At 46.6% G+C, this 23,250-nt stretch overlaps 1 protein-coding gene and 1 long non-coding RNA gene across 8 annotated transcripts in view; one reads left to right on the top strand and one right to left on the bottom strand.

Moving 5' to 3' along the window:
- Window positions 1–20,102, bottom strand: part of Grhl2 (grainyhead like transcription factor 2) — a 130,749-nt gene extending 110,647 nt beyond the window's left edge. For 3 of the 6 annotated variants that reach the window (XM_006520063.4, XM_017316621.2, XM_017316623.2), the window contains exon 1: window positions 19,718–19,815. Coding sequence is in view for 3 of the 6 variants with exons in the window: in XM_017316622.1 (XP_017172111.1) it covers window positions 19,718–19,959 (242 nt within the window). In the remaining 3 variants the exon portion in view is untranslated. Of the gene's footprint in view, window positions 1–19,516 lie in introns of all 6 variants that reach the window. The other 3 variants (NM_026496.4, XM_006520065.4, XM_017316622.1) reach the window with 2 other exon arrangements.
- Window positions 19,764–21,002, top strand: Gm16136 (predicted gene 16136). 2 transcript variants are annotated; one of them, NR_155442.1, is made up of 2 exons: window positions 19,764–19,947; window positions 20,096–21,002. It is a non-coding gene; the product is annotated as a predicted gene 16136 (long non-coding RNA). The 2 variants fall into 2 exon arrangements; NR_155441.1 differs by having other exon boundaries at window positions 19,764–19,977.
- Window positions 21,003–23,250: the final 2,248 nt, after the last annotated feature.

The raw sequence follows: 23,250 nt of genomic DNA, 5'->3' as shown, positions 1-23,250 counted from the left end.
GTCCAAACATGGAGAATTAAGGAGGGACAGCCATTGTTTGCACACAATATAACAACAATAGATCATTTGAGACTTAGTAAAAGAAGAAAGATTAAAGAGATATGTAATAAATAGATATTAGTTGGGCAATCAGATTTAGATCACATGAAGTCGCACTTCACAGGCCAGATTAGAATTCATGCAGAAAGCTTAGGCAGCTACAGCTGCTCCCAGATCTGACAACCAGTGTGTGTTGACACTGTTCTGTAATGGTAAATTCATAGAATAGGAGATAAGAACTTGTTTTTAAAGCCAGGCATGGTGGCTCCAGCTCCACAGGGTCTGACCTCTGATCCCTGGGGGCAAATGCACTCAAATGCACTGACTTCCTCTCCTATACACATAATTAAAATAATAAAAACAAATCTTTCTTTAAAAAGGAAAAAGAACCCCCAACCCCCAAAAAGGGAAAGATAAAAAGAATAAAACAAAACAAAAGATTACTTTTTTAAGAATTTAAGATCTCTAAGGAACAGCCCAAAGACAGACTCTGGTGAGCAATATCTCAATATACAAACAGTTTATTTTCAAAAATATATACAAAATAAAGTAAAATATTTAAAAAGAAAATAAAGTAAGCCGGGCGAGGTGGCGCACACCTTTAATCCCAGCACTTGGGAGGCAGAGACAGGCGGATTTCTGAGTTCGAGGCCAGCCTGGTCTACAAAGTGAGTTCCAGGACAGCCAGGGCTATCCAGAGAAACCCTGTCTCGAAAAACCAAAAAGAAAAAAAGAAAAGAAAGTACATTACACTGTGTTCACACATACAAAAAATGTGAAACAAAAACTTTTTAATGAAAAAAGCTGATGAATCCTGGGCATATAGTGATAGAGGCTGGACCCACACAGTGGGACTGCCGGTCCCTGGAAGGCTGCTCTCTCCTTTCCCAGAGCTTTGCAGGTTACATGGGGCAGGGGGAGAAGGAAATCCTAGGTGATTTAGAAAGCATTTGAAAGGATACCTCACCCTCTTCTAGAATTAAACGTGTCCCCTAAATTGGTGGCCAAAGCAATTAAACTGGAATTACTTTTCGAGGTCCTCTTTGCTAGATCTGCTCAGAAAACAGATATGCATAACCAGAAAGTCAGCCAAGAGGGAGAATGGGTACACAGCCGCGACACTCACTCTCACCTGGGAGGCCGCTTCCAAACACTTTCAAACCAAATTCCTAATTGCTCTGGAAAAGCCCAAGCTGTATCTTGGTGGAGAAGTTTCACATTGCTCCCATAAACCACAACTTTCCATAAACACTACCTTCAACCACTGGAACAACCTGCAGATAAACAGGGGCCACGCGGTGGGGACAGGCAGTAAGTAGATGTGAGTAGATGTGTCGGTTTTGTTCCTTTAGAAACGGGATCTTACTCTTTAACTGCACAGGTATGGAGAATAATCCTGCCTTGGTTCCCACCCACTGGGGTTATGTGTGTGAGCCACCCCGGCCAGTTTACAACCTAGAACTCCAAAGTCATGAGACCTCATTAAGTCTCTACTGCTGTGATACACACCTAGATTAAAAGCAGTCTGCAGGCAGGCAGTGGTGGCGCACGCCTTTAATCCCAGCACTTGGGAGGCAGAGGCAGGAGGTTTTTTTGAGTTCAAGGCCAGCCTGGTTTACAGAGTGAGTTCCAGGACAGTCAGGACTACACAGAGAAATCCTGTCTTGAAAACAAACCAAAAAAAAAAAGCAGTCTGCAGAGGATAGTCACAGATTACAGTCCCTCATCGAGAGACATCTTTGGGACAAGAACTCAAGGCAGAAACCATGAAGGATGCTTTGTACTGGCTTCTCTTACAACTCAGGACTGCTGTCCAGGCGTGGAACCACCCACAGTGAGCTGGGACTTCCCACACCAATCATCAGTAATTAATACATGATTAATAAATTAATAATTAATAAAGAAAGTACTCCACAGACTTGCCTAAAGGTCAGTCTTATGAAGGTATTTTCTTTGTGTTTGTGTTATTGTTGTTGTTGTTGTTCTGTTGCTATTGTTTTTGTAGACAAGGTTTCCCTGTGTAGCCCTGACTGTTCTGGAACTCATGCTGTAGACCAGGCTGGCCTCGAACTTAGAAATCCGCCTGCCCCTACCATGCTGGGATTAAAGGCGTGCACCACCACCCCTGGTTCTGAATGTACTTTCCTAATTAAAAGTCCCTCTTCACAGATGACCCTAGCTTGTGTCAAGTGGACATAAAACTAACCAACAGGCTGAGCCAGGGGGATTGCCACCAGTATGAGACCAGTCTAGGTTACAAAGACTGATATAGCAAGACCCCGTCTCAAAATACCACCCCCAACAACAACAAATTTTAATATAAAGTGTAGTTTAATTACAGGGCTTTGACAAATTGACTCACATCTGAAATAGCATTACTTTCTAAAATTTTTATTATTGCATTTATCCAGTGTGTGTGCAAGCTAGAACAGCACTAGTGTGTTGCACAGTGTGCTCTGGTATGGAGGTCAGAGAAGAATTTGTGGGAAAAGCTCTACCATGTGGGTTCCTGAGATTTGGACACTTGGGTGGCTAGGCTTGATGACAGGACCCTGGATGGCTGAGCCATCTTGCCAGCCTGTAGCCCTACTTTTTAGATGACCACTGATGCTCTTCCTAACCACTCATAGGTCAAGGAGTGGGGGATGGAGGGAAGCCTGAAGAAGCGGAGAGATGAAAAACAAGGAGGGGCACACACCTGAGGACTCCTCTCCTTCTGCACCTGTCTCCACCTTCCTAATTACCTGAAGAATGGAAGCTAACCATGAAATAGCACTGGTTTTCTAAGATGGCTTTCTTCCCTTCTAATTACATCCTTAAATTAGTAGCCTGTGTCATCTTTGAGGGCTCAGCCTGCAAAGCAGGTGCTAGCTGTGCGTCCCGTTTCTCGACACTCAACAGGCCAGTGAGGTGTACATCTGGGCTGACCATGGACAGTGTGTGGTGTTTATTCTGAGCTTATTCACCAGTGGTCTGCTCAGAGACGGGATCCCATCCTTCCCTGACGTGGAAATGCTGACCTGACCGGTGTCATGGTTTCAGTGGCTGAATGTTGGGACTTGCTGGCCCATCCCAGAGGCTCTAGAGCTGACTCTCTATAAAAGGGCTTTAAAGATACCAAAATACCAAGTAAACAAACACAAACCTATAAAGATGGAAAAGATCACAAGAGAGACTGGGCTGGAGGTAAAACTCAGTGGCAGAGTAGTTCCTTATTGAGTTTAAGGGTCTGGCAGGAAAGGAGGGAGGGAGGGAGGGAGGGAGGGAGGGAGGGACCTATGAGGAAAGAAAAACAAGAAAATGCAAATCAAAAGAAAATACCGCATTGCTGGGCAATGGTGGCTCATGATATCGCAGCACTCAGGAGGCAGACACAGGTAGATCTCTGTGAGTTCGAGGCCAGCCTGGTCTACAGAGTAAGCTTCAGGACAGCTGGGGCTACACAGAGAAACCCTGTCTCCAAAAGAAAGAGAGAGAAATGGTAAGCAGATGTTTCAAAAAGTGCACGGCTCTTGGTCAGGAAGTCCAGTTCCCTGGAATGTGTTTAAATCGTGTGCAAGTGTTTAGCTGCAAAGACGATCACTGAAGAATCAGCCTCAGTAGGAAAATGCAATGGAGAAACGGTTAAATTAGCCCTGCAGGTGCCTACTTCGTGGAGAAATGTGGAGTCACTATCATCACAGGGAGCAACCTGAAGTAAATAACAACTTAAAAAACAAGTCACTGCCAGGTGCAATGGTGCACACCTTTAAAGGATTCGAAATTCAAGGGTCAGGGCTGGAGAGATGGCTCAGTGGTTAAGAGCACTGACTGTTCTTCCAGAGGTTCTGAGTTCAGTTCCCAGCAACCACATGGTGGATCACAACCATCTGTAATGGAATCCAATGCCCTCTTCTGGTGTGTCTGAAGAGAGCTACAGTGCATTCATATACATAAAATAAATAAATATATCTTTAAAAAAAAAAGAAAAAGAAAAAGAAATCCAAGGGTCATCGTCCATGTTTTGAATTTCAGGCCAGCTTGGGTTACAAGAGACTGTTATCATCATCATCATCACACGGAAAGTCATCTAGGACAGCAACAGGGGAAGGTACCCGGTAGGTCATTCAGAAGTACTTTAAAATGCTGACCTGTAAACTCATCCAGGGGCTGGGGAAATGAACAGTGGGTAAGGACACTTGCCCTGCAGTATGAGGATCTGAGTTCAGATCTCTCCTGCTCTCACTTAAATAGTCCAGCATGGTTCACACTTACAACCCTGGAGCTGAGGAGAGGCGACAGCGACTGAAGGGCCACAGGAGACTGCTGGAGGACAGCCTCGCTGAACACTGATGAGTTCAAGATTCAGTGGGCTACCCTGTCTCAGGGGAGTTAGGCGGAGAAGAAAGGTGAGGATGCATGATCTCGTCCTCTGGCCTCTACATATGCATATATATATATATATATATATATATATATATATATACACACACACATATACATATATATACATACATACATCATACATAAAATGGACAAATACACACATGCATATATATGTGTGTGTGTGTGTATATATATATATATATATATATATACACACATGCATGTCACACATAAAACAAATTAGTAAAATGTTAATCTAAGCCAGGAGTGGTAGCACTAGATGTGGTAGTATAGCACTCTGGAGAAACAGTCAGGAGGAACTCTGAGTTTAAGACCAGCCTGGGACTTATAGTGAGTTCCATGACAGCTATATAGTGAAACCCTGTCTGTCTCCAAAATACCAAAATCTGAATAATATGACATATAATAAAAATCCAAAGGGTGGCTTGAATATGTTTGGCTTAGGGAGTGACACTAATAGGAGGTGTTGCCTTCTTGGAGTATGTGAGTCACTGTGAGGGGGAGCTTTGAGACCCTTCTCCTAACTGCCTGGAAGCCAGTGTTCTGTCTGCCTTAGGAACAAGATGTAGAACTCTCAGCTCCTCCAACCCCATGCCTGCCTGGATGCTGCCATGCTCCCACCTTGATGATAATGGGCTGAACCTCTGAACATGTAAGCCAGCCCCCAACTAATGCCATCCTTATAAGAGTTGCCTTGGTCATGGTTTCTGCTCACTACAGTAAAACCCTACAGACATCCAAGAACTAAGCAAACCTTTTCTAGAATTATTTTTTTATGTGTGTATGTGTATGCCTGTGTTGAGTGTATGCCACATGTGCGGGTGCCCATGGAAGCCTTGGCGCTGCCGTTGCAGATGGTTGTGAGCTGTCTGACTTGGGTGCTGGGAACTGAACTCGGGTCCTCTGGAAGAGCATCAGATGCTTTTAACCACTGTGCCATCTCTCCAGCCCTAGAAAAATGTTTTCAAAATCTTCCTCGCTCCAGGCCTATTTCAAACACCTAATCCAACCTGGCCACGGAGGCTCTGGGAGCAGGGTTAGTTTAGCTCACTGGCCAGCTGTGAGTACATGAGGCGGTGTGGACACTTGGGTCTAAATGTGTGTCAAGACTGCACCTCTCACTTTTGAAGCCGCTACGCTACCTCATGCATCCCTTCTGGCTCTTCACACTCGTGATTTCTGCAGCCAACGACTGCCTGCATCTTCACTCACATTTCACAAGAGTTTTAAGGCCTCTTTGCCCTTCTTGACATGACTTTGGCAGGATCACCGATTCCGCAAAGCTAGTTCCTCCAAGATCGCATCATGTTCTCTTTGTTCTCTGCTGTAGATGCTCTTTGGATCTGCTGATAAGTAAGTAACTGAATGTTTGTGAGGAAGCTTCAGAAAGGTCCTACAGTGAAGCCAGCTGTCGGGGTGCCGTGATCCTGTGCAGAAGGCAGCCGGTGAGAGGGAGGGGAGGGTGTCAGCACAGCCCTACAGTGGTTCCAGCTTTCGAGGGCCAGTTTCCAGCCTCTGCTGTGACATCCCTCATAAAAAGCAAACACAGTTGGAGCCAACACCACCTCCGTCCCAAGATCACTTGGGTGGAGTCTGGGGCAGCTCGGACTGAGGCAGAACTTCCTCTAGAGAGCGCTTTAAGGGCATACGACCACGTGTAGGAGCACATGCACACTCAGCCCAGAGGATAAGAAACGTTTCCTGACTTCAGATTCATTCCCCAGTTTTAAAGTATACAAAGATGGAAAGCGCCTCACTACTCACACTTTGAAACTAATTGGGGCTGGAGAGATAGCTCAGGGGTTAAGAGCACTGACTGCTCTTCCAGAGGTCCTGAGTTCAATTCCCAGCAACCACAGGGTGGCTCACAACCATCTGTTAATTGGATCTGATGTCCTCTTCTGGTGTGTCTGAAGAGAGCTACAGTGTACTCACATACATAAAGTAAATACATTTTAAAGAGAGAGACTTTTAAAAAAGGAAACTAATTGTATCTAACAATTGTAATTACACAAAACTCCCAAATCATTATGACACAAAACTGGTCATCTCCAGGTATGTGAAGGTCAGTGGGTACTGCCAAGGGGCAGCCTGGCTGGCACACTGGCCAGAAAGCTGTGCACTAGGGTAACTCAATTGGGGCAAGCTTTTCAGTTTAATTTGTGGGAAGGTATGTCTCATTTTTAAATGCCTGCCTCCATGGTAGAATGGCTATTTTTAAAAACACTCTTAAAAAAAAAAAAGGTTTTTCAAGACAGGGTTTCTCTATGTTGCCCTGGCTGTCCTGGAACTCACTCTGTAGACCAGGAACTCAGAAATCTGCCTGCCTCTGCCTCACAAGTGCTGGGATTAAAAATGTGTGTCGCCACAAGTCTTTTCCGGCTTAGAAACGTCTTTTCCGACTTAAAAACGGTCTTTAAAATTTCTCCTTAATAACAAAAGCAGGGTGTGCTCTCTCCACCAAAGCAGAAAAACAAAAACAAAGAGGCAAAGAGCCCCTGAATTCCCCCTGCAGGGAACAAAGCATTCCTTATCTGCACTCGTGGTATCTGCCTGCATTTTCTACTCCAGTAAACATTCGATTAGGACAAACATATTCTCCTGCCACTCAATATTTCTCAGGTTATATGATGCCTTTTTTTTTATGGGGTTGGGAGGGTAGAGACAGGACTTCTCTGTGTAGCCCTGCCTGTCCTGGAACTTGTTCTGTAGACCAGGCTGGCCTCAAACTCAGAGATTTGCCTGCCTCTGCCTCTTGGGTGCTGGAACTAAAGGTATGTGCCACCACCACCACTTGGCTGGCAATATGACTTTTTTTTTTCTTTTTTTTTTTTTTTTTTTTTGAGACAGGGTTTCTCTGTATAGCCCAGGATGTCATGGAACTCACTTTGTAGACCAGGCTCGCCTCAAACTCAGAAATCCACCTGCCTCTGCCTCCCGAGTGCTGGGATTAAAGGCATGCGCCACCACACCCGACTGCAATATGACTTTTAATGTTTATACTGCAGCCCCTTATCTTGCTGAACCTCAACTTCCAAGAAGACCCTTTGTAGCCACTAGAGAATTACTGAATATATATATATGCATATATATAATTAATATTAGCTATATATTAATATAGCTAAACACAGGCCAATTATCCCAGCACTTAGGAAGCTAAAGCCAGAACACAGGTTTGAGGTCAGCCTGGACTATATAAAAAGACCATCTCAAAACCACACCAAAAAAAATGGGGGCTAGAAAGGTGGCCCATCAATTAAAAACCCTTGCTGCCCTCGCAGGTCCCCAGCACCACACAGCAGCTCACGACTGTCTGTCTCTCTAGTTAGGCTTCAGCCCCGTTCTGCTGGCCTCCTCAGGCACCAGACACATATGTGAATATATAGTGTACTAACCTGCCTTTCAGAGATCGTGGGATGATCTGTGATCCTTCAGTTGTGGTATTTACCTTATTCTAGTCCTTTTAATCTCAGCCAACTTGTCTGAGTAATTCTGGGTCATTCCTGTCATAAAATTTGTTTCTTGCCAGGCATTCGTGGCTCATGCTTTTAATCCCAGAACTCAGAAGGCGGAGGCAGGCTCTGTGAGTTCAAGGCCAACCTAGTCTACAGAGAGAGTTCCAGGACAGCCAAGGCTACAGAGAGAAACCTGTCTCAAAAAAATCAAAACCAAAGCCAAAATCAAAACAAAAATCTTGTTTTTTAATTAATAAAGTAAGCCCTGATCCCTGTATTGGCCACTTATATACTTTTTATGACCTCAGTTTATTCTTAACTACACTTCCGTCGTGAATCATACCTGTTTCTCATCAATATGGATAGCATACATAGTTTAAGACTAATTTTATTATTTTTAATTATATGTACATATGTGTGTTTTGTGTGAGGATGTATGCACATATGTGTGCTGATGTAGAGTTGAGCCCCGGAGCTGGAGTTTCCGGTGGCTGTGAGTCACCCGGATGAGTGCTGAGTCAGGCTGTAGTCGCTCCACACCTCTAGTCCCCGCTTCACATACTTTAAGAGGATGATGTATCGGGACCTTTGTGTCTCAAACAAGATTCTCCCAACCCAAGTTCCAGGGGCTACTGACCAGAGAATATCCACCCCAGAGGTGCTTAATCTCTCAGTTCAATATGAGATTTTATTCCTGGCCTAAATGAATGACAGCTGTGTACCCTGATGTGAAATAATATAGAACTCTGAACCTGGTGTAAAACCACAGCTGCAAGTCTTACTCCTATATTACTTAATATCTCTTCTGAACTCGAAACTACGGTCTTAGCAGTATTTCCTGAAAATGAGTTTGTTGGCATATTTTTTAAACTATGTTATTCTTATATCTACAACCCTTCCAACCCTTATTCCACCCTAGTCCCTTCCAATCCCCCACACTAGGTAGGAGAGAAAGGTTAGAGGGGAAGGGGGCATAGACCTCTTTAGACTACTTCCTGCTGATTAGGGGCGTCAGGTTGCTAAGGGCAAGTCCAGTCTTCAACATCTGAACATCCAGCTGTCCAGAAAACAAGTGGAGCAGCAAGAACTCTTAGCAGCAGCAGGGGGGACAGCGGCTTCCGGATTAGCTGCTCTCCAGAGTCCCCAGAACTAAACTATCTGCAGCTGGGGGTGAAAATCACACCAGCGCTTGTGCACATCGTAATCACCTGCTGTGAAGCAGCCACGTAACCCACACCTGGGAGTAAAATAAAAACAAAATCACATAACTGTTTGGGGTTTTTGTTTGTTTGGTTTTGGGTTTTTTTTTTTTTTTTTTTTTTTTTTTTGGTTTTTGGTTTTTTTTTTTTTTTTTCAAGACAGGGTTTCTCTGTGTAGCCCTGGCTGTCCTGGAACTCACTCTGTAGACCAGGCTGGCCTCGAACTTAGAAATTCGCCTGCCTCTGCCTCCCAAGTGATAGGATTAAAGGTGTGCACCACCATGCCTGGCTGTTTTAGTTTTTTTTTTAAGAAACCAAAAGTCTCAGTACTTGAGTTCCCTGAATTATGTTCTATTAAATGGAAGCATAAGGAGGAGAAGAAAGGAAGGGGGGGGGGAGGAGAGGGGGAGGAGAACAGACATCGGAACAGGCGGAAGTGGGGCACAAGGGAGAACAGGAAGAAGTAAGAAGGGAGGCGGAGGATAAAGAGAAAGAAGGAGAAAAGGAGTGAGGGTGGAGGAGAAGGGGGGAGCAGGCCACACCTCTCACCTTCCTAAGCGTTTGTTCTCCCAATCCCTCCCTCTCCTGCCGTGGGCCCAGCGGAAGCCACTTCCTGGACCCTGTCTGTGAAGAAGTTCTCAGCGTCCTTGCCAGCATTGCTTATCTGATTTCCTGAACCACTTATCTAGCAGCCCCGGGAGGCTGCGAGGGCAGAAACCCTCCAGTGAACCACTGATTTCACGGCCTAACTGCCCTGCGGATCCTGTGCCCTCACGGTGGCCCTGGCCTGCTGGAGGCCTCGGTTCTTAATCAGATGACCTTTGAGTCTGGAGGGGCTCATGAAGAGGAGTCGGGCCCACAGCCTGGCATCTCTGGATCCTAGGAGCCGCAACCAGCCCAGACCTCTCTAGAGGGGAAAAAGGTCGACTCTAGATGCAGGAGAGATGCGATTATCCTCAGAGATCACTTCATCCAACTCCATTTTGCAGGTGAAAAGAAAAAAAAAAAAAAAGGAAAAGCAAATACTCGGATCTTATGTTAATTACCTTATTGGCAATACAGTAAAGAGATAAACTGTGTTCCAGGTTCTTTGGGAAGTACCTAAAGCAGTGCTTTTACGGGGTTCACTGAACTGAGAACTGAGGCAACGCTGTGGGCTGAGCGTGGGAAGGAAAGCTCCGGTGACCTCCGGATCCACTCGGGGCCAGCTCTTCACAGACTCACATCCACGGTTTAAGAAGAGAACACACAATACCCACGCCTACTTCCTGCAAGAGAAAGAGGCGAGTTTTCCCAGACCACTCCAGGCTTAATCTCATGTGTACAATCCCAGCATGCACCATAGGAGGGACGGCAAACATTCTCAGCCCCGGATCCTTAGCTTGGTTGCACTTGCGTGCTCAGCGTGGTCCCTGAGATTGATCCCACTTCAGGATTCTAGGTTTCAAATTAAAACCAACCCAATTTCCCGGGAATAACTTCATCCAATCATCTACCCCCAAGCTCCGCAGTCCTACCACCCCCAGCCGCTTTACTCTTGCCTGTCTGCTGAGCGAACACGGGTCACTCCACCCTTACTAGAGTGGCTTCCTCCTGTCCATGCTTGCTTTATTTATTTCTTTCCTCTCCCAACTTGAGTCTTTCCCCAACTTGATCCTTGGCTGAGGTTGGAGGGTGGTGGTGTGCTCAATGTCAGAGTGTTTGCCTAACACATGAATACCCTGGGCCCCAGTCTCCGGCTGAAAATTGCTACAGCAGCAACAACAACAACAACAACAACACTAGTGAGACAAAACAACAGAAACTGGAAAGCTGTGAACATGGGCCTTTAAGGAAGAAGTGGGCCCTTCGGTGTTTCTATTTATAAATCCACAGTTCAGATAAGTGCTAGGACCAAAATATAAGCAGTAAATGTTGCTTTCCTCTCCTCCCCTGGAGGACACCAGCATTAGCGCTTGAAGAGGAAGCATTTTCCTGGGAGTGCAAGTGAAATCAGACCCCTGCAAAGTGCTGCCCGCCCATCTGCCCAAGTTCACTCTCCTGCCCGAGTTCATTACAAAGTAAAATGCGCTGCTTCACGTGCAGGGGCAGCTTCGGCTTTCACAGAATGCCCATTCAAATGCACCAGCCAGTCTCTACTGCCCAGATTTATTTTCATAATAATATAGGCTGAAATCCCCTGAAACCAGCTTTGCTAGTACTTTCCACTAAGTTCTCAAGATTCGGTGGATATTCAAGGAGCAATTCAGAATATATAGTCTTTAATAAGTAATATTGCTACTACTCACCAAAGCACACCGAGTTACAATATTTCCTTTCCTCGTACAGTTGGGATGTAGGAGGATAAAGATCCCCTCAGATTCGTTCTAGCTTCTATTCCCGTTAGCCTTGTGCCATTTGTTGGTAAGAAGGTTAGAGTGGAGGCTGGGGAGACGGCTCAACAGTTAAGAGCACTGGCTGCTTCCAAAAGTTCAATTCCCATTACCCACAAGGTGCCTCACATCATCTGTGAGTCCAGTTCCAGGGAATACCATGCCTCTTATGACCTCTGCAGGCATCAGGCAAGCAAGTGGTACACAAACATGTATGCAAAGGAAAAATAAAACACAAAATAGTCATAAACATGTGTGTGTGTGTGTGTGTGTGTGTGTGTAATGTGATGGCACATGCCATTGATCCCAGGACTCAAGGATGCAGAGGCAGGTGGATCTGAGTTCCAGGCCAGCCTGGTCTACAGAGCTAGTTCCATGGCAGCGAGATACACAGAGAAACCCTGTCTGAGAGGAGGGGACCTACAGTGAAACTGGGGACATCACTGTGCTTGCCTGGCATGGGAGGTGTTAGGCTTGACACCCCCTCCCCCAGGATTGCCTAAAGAAAAGGAAATGCAGCAAAATAAGATACTCCTTGCTGGCAAAGGAGAGAGAAAGAGAGAGAGAGAGAGCAAGCAAGCTGTTTCGAGGATGCTGGCTTTATCTAAGAGGTGAACTATAGGGCAGGGGGTGAGAGTCCAAAAGTAGTGCTATTCTGGGACTCTCACTTATGAGTCTTCACTAAGCAACCAATGACCAACTAGACCTCATGGGCCAAAGCAAAATTCCTATTCAGCCTGTAGCTGCCCGCTGAGGAATTTTTCCTGGGCAGGGTTGCCAAGCTGATGGCTCCAGTTTCAGAACAGGTCTAGATTGCCCTCTGTTTAGCTGAATACCAATCCCTGGGTACCACCACCTGGGATGATACAGGCTGTGAAGACACCCCAACATGGGCGCCAGGGATTATTAGTGAGAACCCCAATAAATCCCCCTCCCCTTCTCTCCTCCCCTCAGCATTAAAGTTAACGCATTTAAGTTAGACAGGGCAAGACCTGCTGCCATCACGTGACCACACATGGCGTGGCAGGGGTGATGAGGATGGGCTGCTTAGGTTCATAAATGTGAGTGAGCAAACACATCTACTAAGACTCAGGTGCTCACCAGGTTAATATAGGAGAAATAATAATAAGGGGTGTTAAGGAGGCCGATGAAGAAGAGGACGGAGGGGGGCTCGTGAGATGGCTCAGCGGGTAAGAACACTGACTGTTCTACCAAAGATCCTGAGTTCAAATCCCAGCAACCACATGGTGGCTCACAACCACCCGTAATGAGATCTGATTCCCTCTTCTGGTGCATCTTAAGTCAGCTACAGTGTACGTATGTATAATAAATAAATAAATAAATAAATAAATAGATAAATGAGAAAGGAGGAAAGAAAACACCATGTTCAGGCAAGTGGGAAGAAAAAGAACATCCAGCCAAAAGCTCATTACAAAACCATCACAGTCGCCAGCACACTGATGCCCGCCTTTAATCCCAGCATCCCAGGCAGAGGCAGATAGACCTCTTGAGTTCTGAAGCCAGCCTGGTCTACAGAGTTCCAGGACAGCCGGGGTTATAGAAAGAGACCCTGTCTTGAAAAACAAAAAAATAAATCAGAAATGTACACTAGATATCTGGAGACTCCAAAGGCAGAAGCAGGAGTGGGAGTTTAAGGGGATCACTAGCTCGTGAGTTTGAGGCTAGCCTGAGCTATGTGAGACTTTCGTTTTAAAAAAACAAAAGCAAAAGGAGAAGTAAGGAAAAGGAAGAAGGGAGGAGAGAAAAAGGAAAAAATATGCCTGGACCAGAGTCCTAAAGGGGCTGAGGCAACCACCTGGCTTATCTAAGAATTCTTCACAAGTAGATGTAACAATGCAGGCCTCAGAATAAATCTTCTCTGAACAGACTTCCAAACGCCCATCTCTGACTGAGTTCTTGGTTTGGCTTTGGTTCAGTTGCTTCTTTCTGCTTGACTTAACTAGCTACTTTCCCAAATTTGCCCTTTACTTACTATATTCAATGCTACACCTGGCCGAGATGCCCACAGGCAACTCAGCACCAACCACACTAGAGGCTGAAGCAAGAGACCTCAAATTCAAGGCTAGCCTGAGCTACATAAAGGCTGTGTCATTTTCAGTCCTTCTTAAAGGGGCTTTGGGCCCATTTAGGTAGCCTGGACTTTGTTGTCTGTTTCCAGCATTATCTTATGGTCATACTTCAAGAGTCCTGGAGAAAGAAAGAAAGAAAGAAAGAAAGAAAGAAAGAAAGAAAGAAAGAAAGAAAGAAAGAAAGAAAGAAAGAAAGAAAGAAGAAAAAGAAACAAGAAACCTACAGCATCCTTTTCTTGGCCCAGTTGTTTCAGCAAGGACCAACATCCCACGGGAACTCTGAGCTGCAAGATGGAATCCCAATTCAAAGAAGCCACAGCCCTCAGGAGAAGCTACAATGTTAAACCAAAGAAGGACAGTTGCGTTTCTAACCCCAGTCCAGCCTTGGACCCAGTGGGGAAAAGCTTGGAAGACTTCAAACAGGCCTCTAGCAGCTCTGTAAACAGGTGAGCTGTCAAAATGACCACAACACGCGTGCTTCCCTAAGTTGTCACAGTTTAGCAAAACAATGAACACAAACAACCTTGGGCGGAAGCCTAGGAATTCTTGCATCCCGGTGAAATCTTACCAGCAGCAGCCCCTCCAGAGGTAGCCTAAGGAAAAGCAGGAGTCTGTTTCCTTTCACTTGGATATCGGTTAGCATCTAAAAAGTTCCAGATTTTGCATTTATTGTGTAAAGTGGTCATTGAAAGAATTATAATTAACCCAATCATCAAATAAAACCTGGGTCAAAGCTTATGCACAGAAGAATGGGCTGTATCTAGAGAAACAAAGGGCCACCTCCGAGGGCTTTTATCAGTGGCCTAGGGTGCTCTGTTTGTTTGAGCAATCAGAGATATCAAGAATTGCTATGTGGAATCCTATTCTTAAGCACAGACATAATTTATTCACAGATTTTTTTTTTTTTTTTTTTGCTCTACTTTGGTAGTGTTGTCCAATGTTTTATGATTGATTTCGGTAAACCAGTCTTGCCTGAGTGTCAGTTCACTTGGTGGGTGACGGGATGCCAATTAAAGCAGTCTGCATTGTTTTCCTCCAGGTGCGTGTGACAAGTCCAACTCCTCTGATGGATGCAGCTTGCAGAAGCTGAATGAGAGCAAGGGGGAGAGGAGAAGGCAGTCTTGTTTGCACAGGCTGATGTGACAGGTCAGAGGTGTACAAGACTGTGGTAGGCTAAATTCCAAGTCGGGAGATAAGGGGGTGTCTAACACATACCCCCTGTACACTGACTGTCCTTTCCAGTCAGCTCTAACCCAGGGCTTCTCTACTGTGTATACATTTATCCACTCTGCTATAACAAGAATGCACAATTTAGCCCCTGTAAAGGAACAGAGCATTGGACCTCTCGGCATTAACCCTGTTCATGTTAGGAAAGGAGGCAAACTGATGGTTTCTTTTACCCCCTGGGTACTCACTGGTTACTTTTTTTGTTTTGTTTCTCTGTATAGTCCTTGCTGTCCTGGAACTCACTTTGTAGACCAGGCTGGCCTCGAACTCACAAATCCACCTGCCTCTGCCTCTCAAGTGCTGGTATTAAAGGCTTGCGATACCACTGCCCGGCACACTGGTTACTTCTTGACCACCCTATTCAAGCATAATTTTGTTATTGAGCAGGTGCCTGAATTAGCAGAGAACTGGTTCCATTCATTTCCTCTGAATGCGCACCTCCAGACTTTCCCTGTGAAACCTCTATCTTGCAGGCTTGGCCCCTCATTTCCTTCAGTTCTTCCTTCACAGGCCGCCTCAGGGAGGTTGACTGCTCTATGGAAATGCATCCTGCTCAATCCTCACCCCTCTTCGCATATGGCTTTCAGCACAGTATCTGTCCTTGCCCAACTGATTGTTTCACAATTGGTTGGCCTTGTTCTCCTAACATATGCTTAACTTGTAAGCACCCTGAGGTTCACTTGTGAATCTCAATATCTCAATCAAAACGTCCAATATCCAAACATACTTGAGGTTAAAAAAAAAAGTAGGTATTTGTACTGGTAGAGGAGATATGAGGTATTTGCACTTTTTTTTACCTTAAGGGGTATTTAATATAGCTTAATGGAAATGAATGCTTTAAAAGTAAGGAAATTTTTAAACTAAATCTATCTAGCCAACTCCTTAAGCTAAAACACACAGCGTGACCATGGCAGTAAGCAGACGGGGGAAATGCATTAATGCTGTGAGTTGAGCTGTGGCACTTCTCATGCCCAGTCTTGAAATTCTAAAACAACAATAATGAATTGCACTGTGTTTTTAAAACTGCTTTAAACATTACTGTAACTTGTAGGCATTTGTCAGGGCTGTCTTAAATTAATGTCTATTTTTGGATTGCCCCTTCAGTGTAGTGTAAGCCCCTTATGAGTACGGCATGTTTCCTTCACCTTCATCTTCTCCTGTAACGCTTGCGCACTACACGGCAAGCAGTGCATAACTAGAAGCCGTGTGTTATGCTTATGAAGTCTCTATGCGGACTCAGTCATTACATACGCACACGTATGTGTGTCCTCTCGATTATTTATACAGTTTTGGTTTTTGTTTTGTTTTGGTTTTCCACACAGGGTTTCTCTGGGTAGCCCTGGCGGTCCTGGAACTCTTTCTGTAAATCAGGCTGGCCTCAAACTTGAAGATCCACCTGTCTTGACCTCCCCAGTGCTGGGATTAAAACTGTGTGCCACCATCTCCCAGACCTCCCAGAAGAGTCTCTTAATCAAACAGAGTCTTGCTTACAAATATACTTGTTGACAAAGATCATCAACTGTCATAAAAGGTTAAGGTAGGAGATCAGAGCCTTTTAAAACGCATACAGAGACAAAATGTCCTTTTTTTTTTTCTTCTTTGCTTTAATGAATGATAACATCAGCACTGTAGAACATACAAAGCAGATCATGTCAATCTGAAAAGTTCACCATCAAAAGGCTGACTCTGGGCTGTAAGATGGCTCAGGGGTAAAAGTGCTCCTGCCATGACCAACAGCAATCACGGGTAGAAGAAAAGAACTAACGATTACAAGTTGTGTACAGCTTGACCTCTGTGTACAAGCTTTAATAACACACACACACACACACACACTATATATATATACATATATATATATATATACACAGTGATATAAATACTAAAAAGATCCATCTTCAAGGCAAACTTTCTAACCAGAAAACCTTCCTATGCAATCTAAAACGATTACCTATATCTCACTGGGATTTGGAATTTAATCTCTAAAAGTTTGCTCTGGGGGAGTGTTTCCAGAAAACACAGGCAGGCCTCCCAGGATTGATTTACCGGGAAACACTGTAAGCCCAGCTCCTGGACTCTCCCATGCTCAGGTGCCTGAGCTTCAGCTAGGTATTCAAGCACTTTCTTATGAGTCCCAACCATCAAATGCCTCATCAACCCCGGCCCATCCCTTCAGGGGCCATAGTAGACAATTAACATTAAGAAATGGAATCTTGGGCGGTCATAATAGAGTTTATCTTAATCCTAACACTCCAGCTGCAGAGGCAGGCAAATTTCTGACTTTGAAACCAGCTCTTCTACAGAGTGCACAGCCAGGAAAGCCAGAAAGACTGACGGGGGGGGGGGGGGGGGGGGAGAGAAAAATAAAGGGGGGGGGGGAAGGATCTCAGATTCTAATTTCTTTTAAAATTTTATTTATTTTTATGTATGTGTGTACACTGTAGCTGTACAGATGGTTGTGAGCCTTCATGGGGTTGTTGGGAATTGAATTTTTAGGACCTCTGCTCACTCAGTCCCTGCTTGCTCCAGCCCAAAGATTTATTTATTATTATACAATAAGTAGACTGTAGCTTACTTCAGACACACCAGAAGAGGTGGTCAGATCTTATTACCGGTGGTTGTGAGCCACCATGTGGTTGCTGGGATTTGAACTCAGGACCTTTGGTAGAGCAGTCAGTGCTCTTACCCACTGATTGAGCAGAGAAAGCAGGGGACATTTGATCCTGGTTTCCTTACAGTTTTAAGGAGAAAACTCCTTAGTTGGTTTTCTCAGGATGCAAAATGAAATCCTGAAAACCACTAGATAAAAGCTACTTTCATTAAATGCTCATGTAATTCTAGATAGACATTACCATAAAAACTAGGTAATACATACTCGTTAAGCCAGATTGTTAGTACTCAGTACTTAGACTCAATAGTGAATAAATTATCCCTATTGGTGCTAAGTATAACTTGGAGAAAATAAATACCCATCCACTTTCGTTCTTCGTTCCTTTGACTCATGCAGTGCCACAGAACTAAGCAAGCAAACTGAGTGTTAATTGTGCAATTAAAGTAACTGTGCACCCTTTTACACATCAAACTCAAAACAAACCAAAATAAAAACGAAAAAACAAACGTTGTTGTTGTCTTGGATTTGGGTTATATGAGTTTTCAACCTCAGGTGATAACTCCACTACCAAGAGAGCTGAAGTGGAGGTCAAGATGTGCGTGGGAGTATCTCCTACGCTTTCCCAACCCTAAACTTTCTAGCTCCTGGCCCAGTTCCTAATACTAGTTCTTCGATTCCGGTATCTACTTGCGCAGATAAATCTTAAAGGGCGACAGAGTAGTAAGTTTTAAAGTATGAAAACAAGCGTCCTGGACATCGGCCGCATCGTGACAGTGCCCATCCAAAATCGGGTTAGGCAGGCTTTCCTTCTCCGCCCTCCTCCCTTCCAGGTCCTCAACCTGGGGACTGGTCCTGTGCTTTTCTCGGTCAAGACTCTCAGGAAGGTCTCCTTGGAATGGCCACACCAGCCGGGTTAAGTTACTAGGGGCAGCAAAAGTGCGGCCTCTGAGCCTTTCCAATAGGACGCAGCCAGTTCCCGGCCTAGGACGCCCCGGGAGGAGGGGGAAGGAAGTGTCGCCACCGAATGGAAGGAGGGCAGCGGGACCCACCTCCCGCTCCCTCCCGCTCCCGCCCGCTCCCGCCCTCGGCCCCACCTCCCCCGGCTCGCACAAAGCCGTCCCCAAGGCGGGGACCGCGACGGACCAGGCCCCGCGCCCCGCGGCTCACGCGGCTCCCGGCAGGCCTGAGCTCCGGTCGAGGACGCAGAGAGCCCGGAGTCCCGGTGCTCCACCATGCTCCCCCACCCCCTTGCCCTCGACAGCCTCGGCGAAGGCCGATCGAGCCCCACGCCCGAGGTGGCGGCCTCCGAACAGTGGGCCGCGCGGTCACCGGACGCGTATGAGCCAGAGACGTCGGGGCGCAGGGAGACCGGCCCAAGTGTGGGCACCCCTTCGTACTCGGCCTCAAAATCAGTCCCCCATTCCCGAGAGGTCCTGTCCCGCACCTGCGCGAGGTGACTGGCCACTGCGTGGGCTGCGGGAAGGAGCGAGGCGCGGGCACACCCACGGACCCGCCATCGCGGCCTGCCCGCTCCTCCGTCCCGTCGGAGACCCGCGCTGGGGCGCACATGCACCCCGGGTCGCCGCAGTGGGGAAGATGGCCGTGTCTGCAATCGCATAAAAGGCCTTTGTTGAGCGCACACAAAAGAGGCCCAGACCGCTTTTCCAGCAGGCCCTTTGGCCTAATCGAAGGAAGTCGACTGAACTTCCAACCGGCCCAGGAAGTCTGAGGCTGGGGAGCACCTCCAGGCAAGGGGGTTAACTACAGGCCTCCCGCCACCATCTGCCAAAACCTCAATCAGTGCCCAAGGGTCCGTTGGTCGGGGCAGTGGGAGCTGAGCTCATTCGTCGGGGAGGAAGCAAAGAAAACCCACGTTTACTTGCAAGGCCCCAAAACGGGTTTTAAACATTCACGTTCGAGTAGGGTCTCTCCCCTGAATCGGGGTAGAAATAATCCGAGAGGGTCTGGATACACCAAAAAGAAAAAAGTAAAAAGAGAGGAAAAAAATACAAAATCAAAATCCAACAATAGCGACTTAAAAAACAAAAACAAAAACAAAAAAAACAAAAACACAACAAACCAGTTGCCATCAGCCCAAAGGGGCAGCGGCAGCCGCCGCCGGCGCGTGCGACCCACTTACTTGTCCGACTCTTGTGACATGTTTGATCCAATGAACTCGCTCCCCTTTTCCTGGAGCCTCAGCCTCTGGTGAAACTGGACTTTCAAGTCTGTGCAGGTGAAGGTGTGTGAGAGCGCCCGAGATGGCAGAACAAGAGCTACAGGTAATTCTGCTTTCGTCCCCCCTCACCACTCTCGCTCGCCCGCTCGCTCGCGCCCTCACCTAGCCGGAAAGGTGGGATGGGGGGAGGGAGCCCTCACATGGGGCCCGCGCTCGGAGGCGGCCCGGCGGCGCGGAGTCCTCCCGGATCGCTGCAATGGGCAGACACAGAGCGCAAAGTGGCGGACTTGGGCGGCCACAGGTAACTTTCTCGCAAGGCGCTGAATTCTTTCACTAAAGGGTACAAGCCCGAGGGCCGAGCTGCGCGGTGATTGGCTGCGGTGCTCCCTCAGGTGAGCTGCCATTGGCAGAGGCGCGCTCAGGTAAGGCCCTTCTCCAAGTGCAGGTCACTCACTGCGAAGTTTACCTGAGTGGAGCGGTGGCACGCTGGAGACTCTGCGAGCTGACTTCTACCCACTTTTGGCTTTCTTCCCTGACTAGGGGCAGGGTAGAGGTGATGGGAGAGACGGAGCGGGGAGCGCCACTACAGACACTAGGTACCGTGGGTCAAACCGAAGGACGACAGAATGCTGAACCCAGAAATCAACAAGCCACCCGGAACCAAATGGCCAGTTCACCACCTGCCACTTGACACTCGCGGGACGAAAACTGTGTGGCGGGCAGAAGAGTCAGGGAACTAGAGTTACGCTATGCTGAGTGGGAAAGGAACGGATTGCCGGGTCTCTTGCGTAATTGCATTGTTAGCATTCTTATCCACAACAAACTCTTCTCCTGCTCTGATGCATAGAAGATAGCAGGTCGTTTTCAGTTTTCAACTAGTCGAGCGACCTTTCCTGAACTGGATCTATGAAGTGCGGCGTGGCTTTAATGGAGAAAGGAGATTCGGTTGAATAGACTCTTAAGGTGGCCCGGGCGCACCTCTTGCATCTCTCCGCAGCCTGGGATTCCTGCGCTGCGGAACAACTACTGCATCTGTTCCATAAGCCTGTCGCCCGTTGACATTTCTAGGCAAGCATCAACATTTACATTGTAATTCAATAGAAGCAGCTACTACAAAGGCTCTTTATCCTTGCAGTTTAATATGGTTGCCAGGGGAACAACGCAGGATGAAAGTGACTTGTTTGTGTGGGTTCTCTTCTGGTCCGGAACAGTGCGAAGTAGCCAGGTGTCATTTATAATCGCTGCTACGAGAATTAAGTATTTGTGGGAGTTCTGACAGGGATCTAGCCCATACATGAGCGTGGTGGAAATACAGGAGGGTATGGAAAGCTTTGCCACATTTATGTCAAGTCAACACTGGAGCACTGGAGCTGTCAGATTTGACACAACTTCTGTATTAAACCTTTGCAGGTCACATGATTTGGGGGAATTAAATTACGGCACTAGGTTTGGTTGTTCTTTATTTCCACTCTTAGCAACTGACTTTAACGATTCTATTTTATTTTAGATAATAACATAAGCACCCATACAGGTACTTTTTAGAAACAATATATTTTTAACACAGTTTGAACACGGTATCCGTGTGCACCTTACTTTCTTTTTCCCTCCTCTAGAGACAGTCACATTCCGCCGATGCCGGGTGGGTGGGCGGGTGGCTCTGTGGCTTGCCCCCTGTTGTGCGCATCTCCTGATGCATCAACGTTGTGGTTTGAACACTTGCTACTCGTTATGAGCTGCTAACTCCTCTACTCTTTTGCTTCCAGTTCCAGCCCCCATCATGGTCCCTCCTCAGGTTAGAGACTAAGAAGTATGTATCTGGTCGAGTTTCAGTGGCAACAGAGAGCACTGATGTAGTGTGGTGGTTTCCTTTTTTACCTTTTGTTTAGTTTATTACGAACCTATCCTGATATGGTTCTATAACAAATCTACCAAGTGACTGTAAAATTTAGTTTCCAAAAGACCAAATATCCCATTCCATCTTCTCCCTGCAAACAAGCCTGCAGAGCTCCTACCCTCCAGATCCAATGGAGATGATCTGTTTTATGGATTGGCTGTCATCCTGGGACACCTTGTCCTATGCCCTGAGTCTTCTTTGAGGATTTACGGTATTTTCTTTTTGTTTTATTTCACTTTGGAGGGCGGTCTCCTTGTGCAGCCCTCACTGGCCTGACCCTTGCCATGTGGGCCAGGCTGTTTTCAAGTGTTTTGTCCTCTGCCCAGTTCCCAGGCATTCATCACCACACCTCTGCTACTTTAAGAACTCTGAGTTTTGGTTATTTTTAAAATACAGTTCTGTGACTTTGCCATGGCTACACTAGCTTTCCTGGTTTTGAGGGTGTCGTTTTATTACAGGGTTTCCCTGCCTTTCCTTGGCTTCCTCTGCCTCCCTTTCCTCTGAGTTTGCTCTGGTTCCCCCGTGGCAGAACCTCCTTCCTCTGTCTGCAGCCTTTCACTTTGCATTCCCAGGTACAATGAGGTCATGAGAACTTCTTCAGTAACCTCGTGGGGGTGGGGAATGGGCTTGCTCACTGGTGGGCCTGCTGTCTTTCCCTTGGAGCTTGTAGTTATCAGGAGATCTGGGACCTCTTGCACTCTGGAGCATTCGGCAGGCGCATGGTGTCTGGCCTGGTGTGGGTGAGCCACCCTGCAGCCTTTCTCACTCTTTCCTTTCCTGGAGGGCTCTGTCCCCTGTCTTCCTGTGGATGGTGAGTACGTGCTTTTCTAACTTCTCCCTCTGACTGCCAGGGGCAGAACAGGGAATGTGAAATTCTTTCCTATTAGGAACTAAAAAGCCCAAAGAAAAGCTGTGTACTGTCTGACTCTGGGATACAGTCCCATGAAGAGGTAACTTCCACCAAGTGCCTTTCAGCAAGGCCACCACCAGGCAGCAAACATACCTGGCACCACTACAAGTTTCTGAGGAGATTTTTATGGCCTAACTCTCTCTGTTCACGGAGAGAAAGGTCTGCAGACAAGTGAGGAAAAACTCAGCAAGGGACCCAACAGCTCCAGCTGCCGCTGTCTCTCCACCCCATCCCCATTTTAGCTTCGTGATTCTCCCTTGTGCTTCCAGGATCCGGACAGGATCCCGAGTCTCCTTGACACAAGTCCCCTTTTGGTGGCTTCGGGCATCTCCAAGGCTCAGGTCATCCTGTGTTTTTAGAATGGTTGAACCTTTGTGAGAATTCACCTGTGACGCCCACTGTTCTCTTCAGCCACTGTCCCCTCCACCACTCTTGGTTGGGGTTCTGTTTCTGTTATAAACGCCACAGCCAGATGGAACTTGGAGGAGAGAGGTTATTTCATTTTACATTTCTACACCATGGTCCATCCCCAAAGGAAGTCTGGGCAGGAGGTGAAGCAGAAGCCACCGGGAGGAGCACCCATCATCCCCAGAGCTGTGTGGAAATCTCTTGTTGGCTTACTTTCCCTTCATATTCCTTGTTTTTGTGAACATACCTATTTATGATCTCTTACTGTCCTTTTTGGAGGAGGAAACCAATGTGGATCAGTTTGCCAGCTTTAAATATGTCCACTTCCAACTTAACCAAAAAGCTTTTCGCCAAACTCCACCACATTTGTTTGTGCAAACAAAATCAGTCTGTGATGTGCATGTGGCCAGTTTGAAGCCTGGGGTGGTGATATATGTCTGTAATCCCGACATTCAGGAGGCTGAGGCGAGAAGGTTGCTGTGA

This window comes from Mus musculus, chromosome 15 (assembly GCF_000001635.26).
Source record: "Mus musculus strain C57BL/6J chromosome 15, GRCm38.p6 C57BL/6J".
Lineage (NCBI taxonomy): Eukaryota > Metazoa > Chordata > Mammalia > Rodentia > Muridae > Mus > Mus musculus.
The sequence above is the reverse complement of the archived record's forward strand: the minus strand, read 5'-3'. Positions and strand labels throughout refer to the sequence as shown.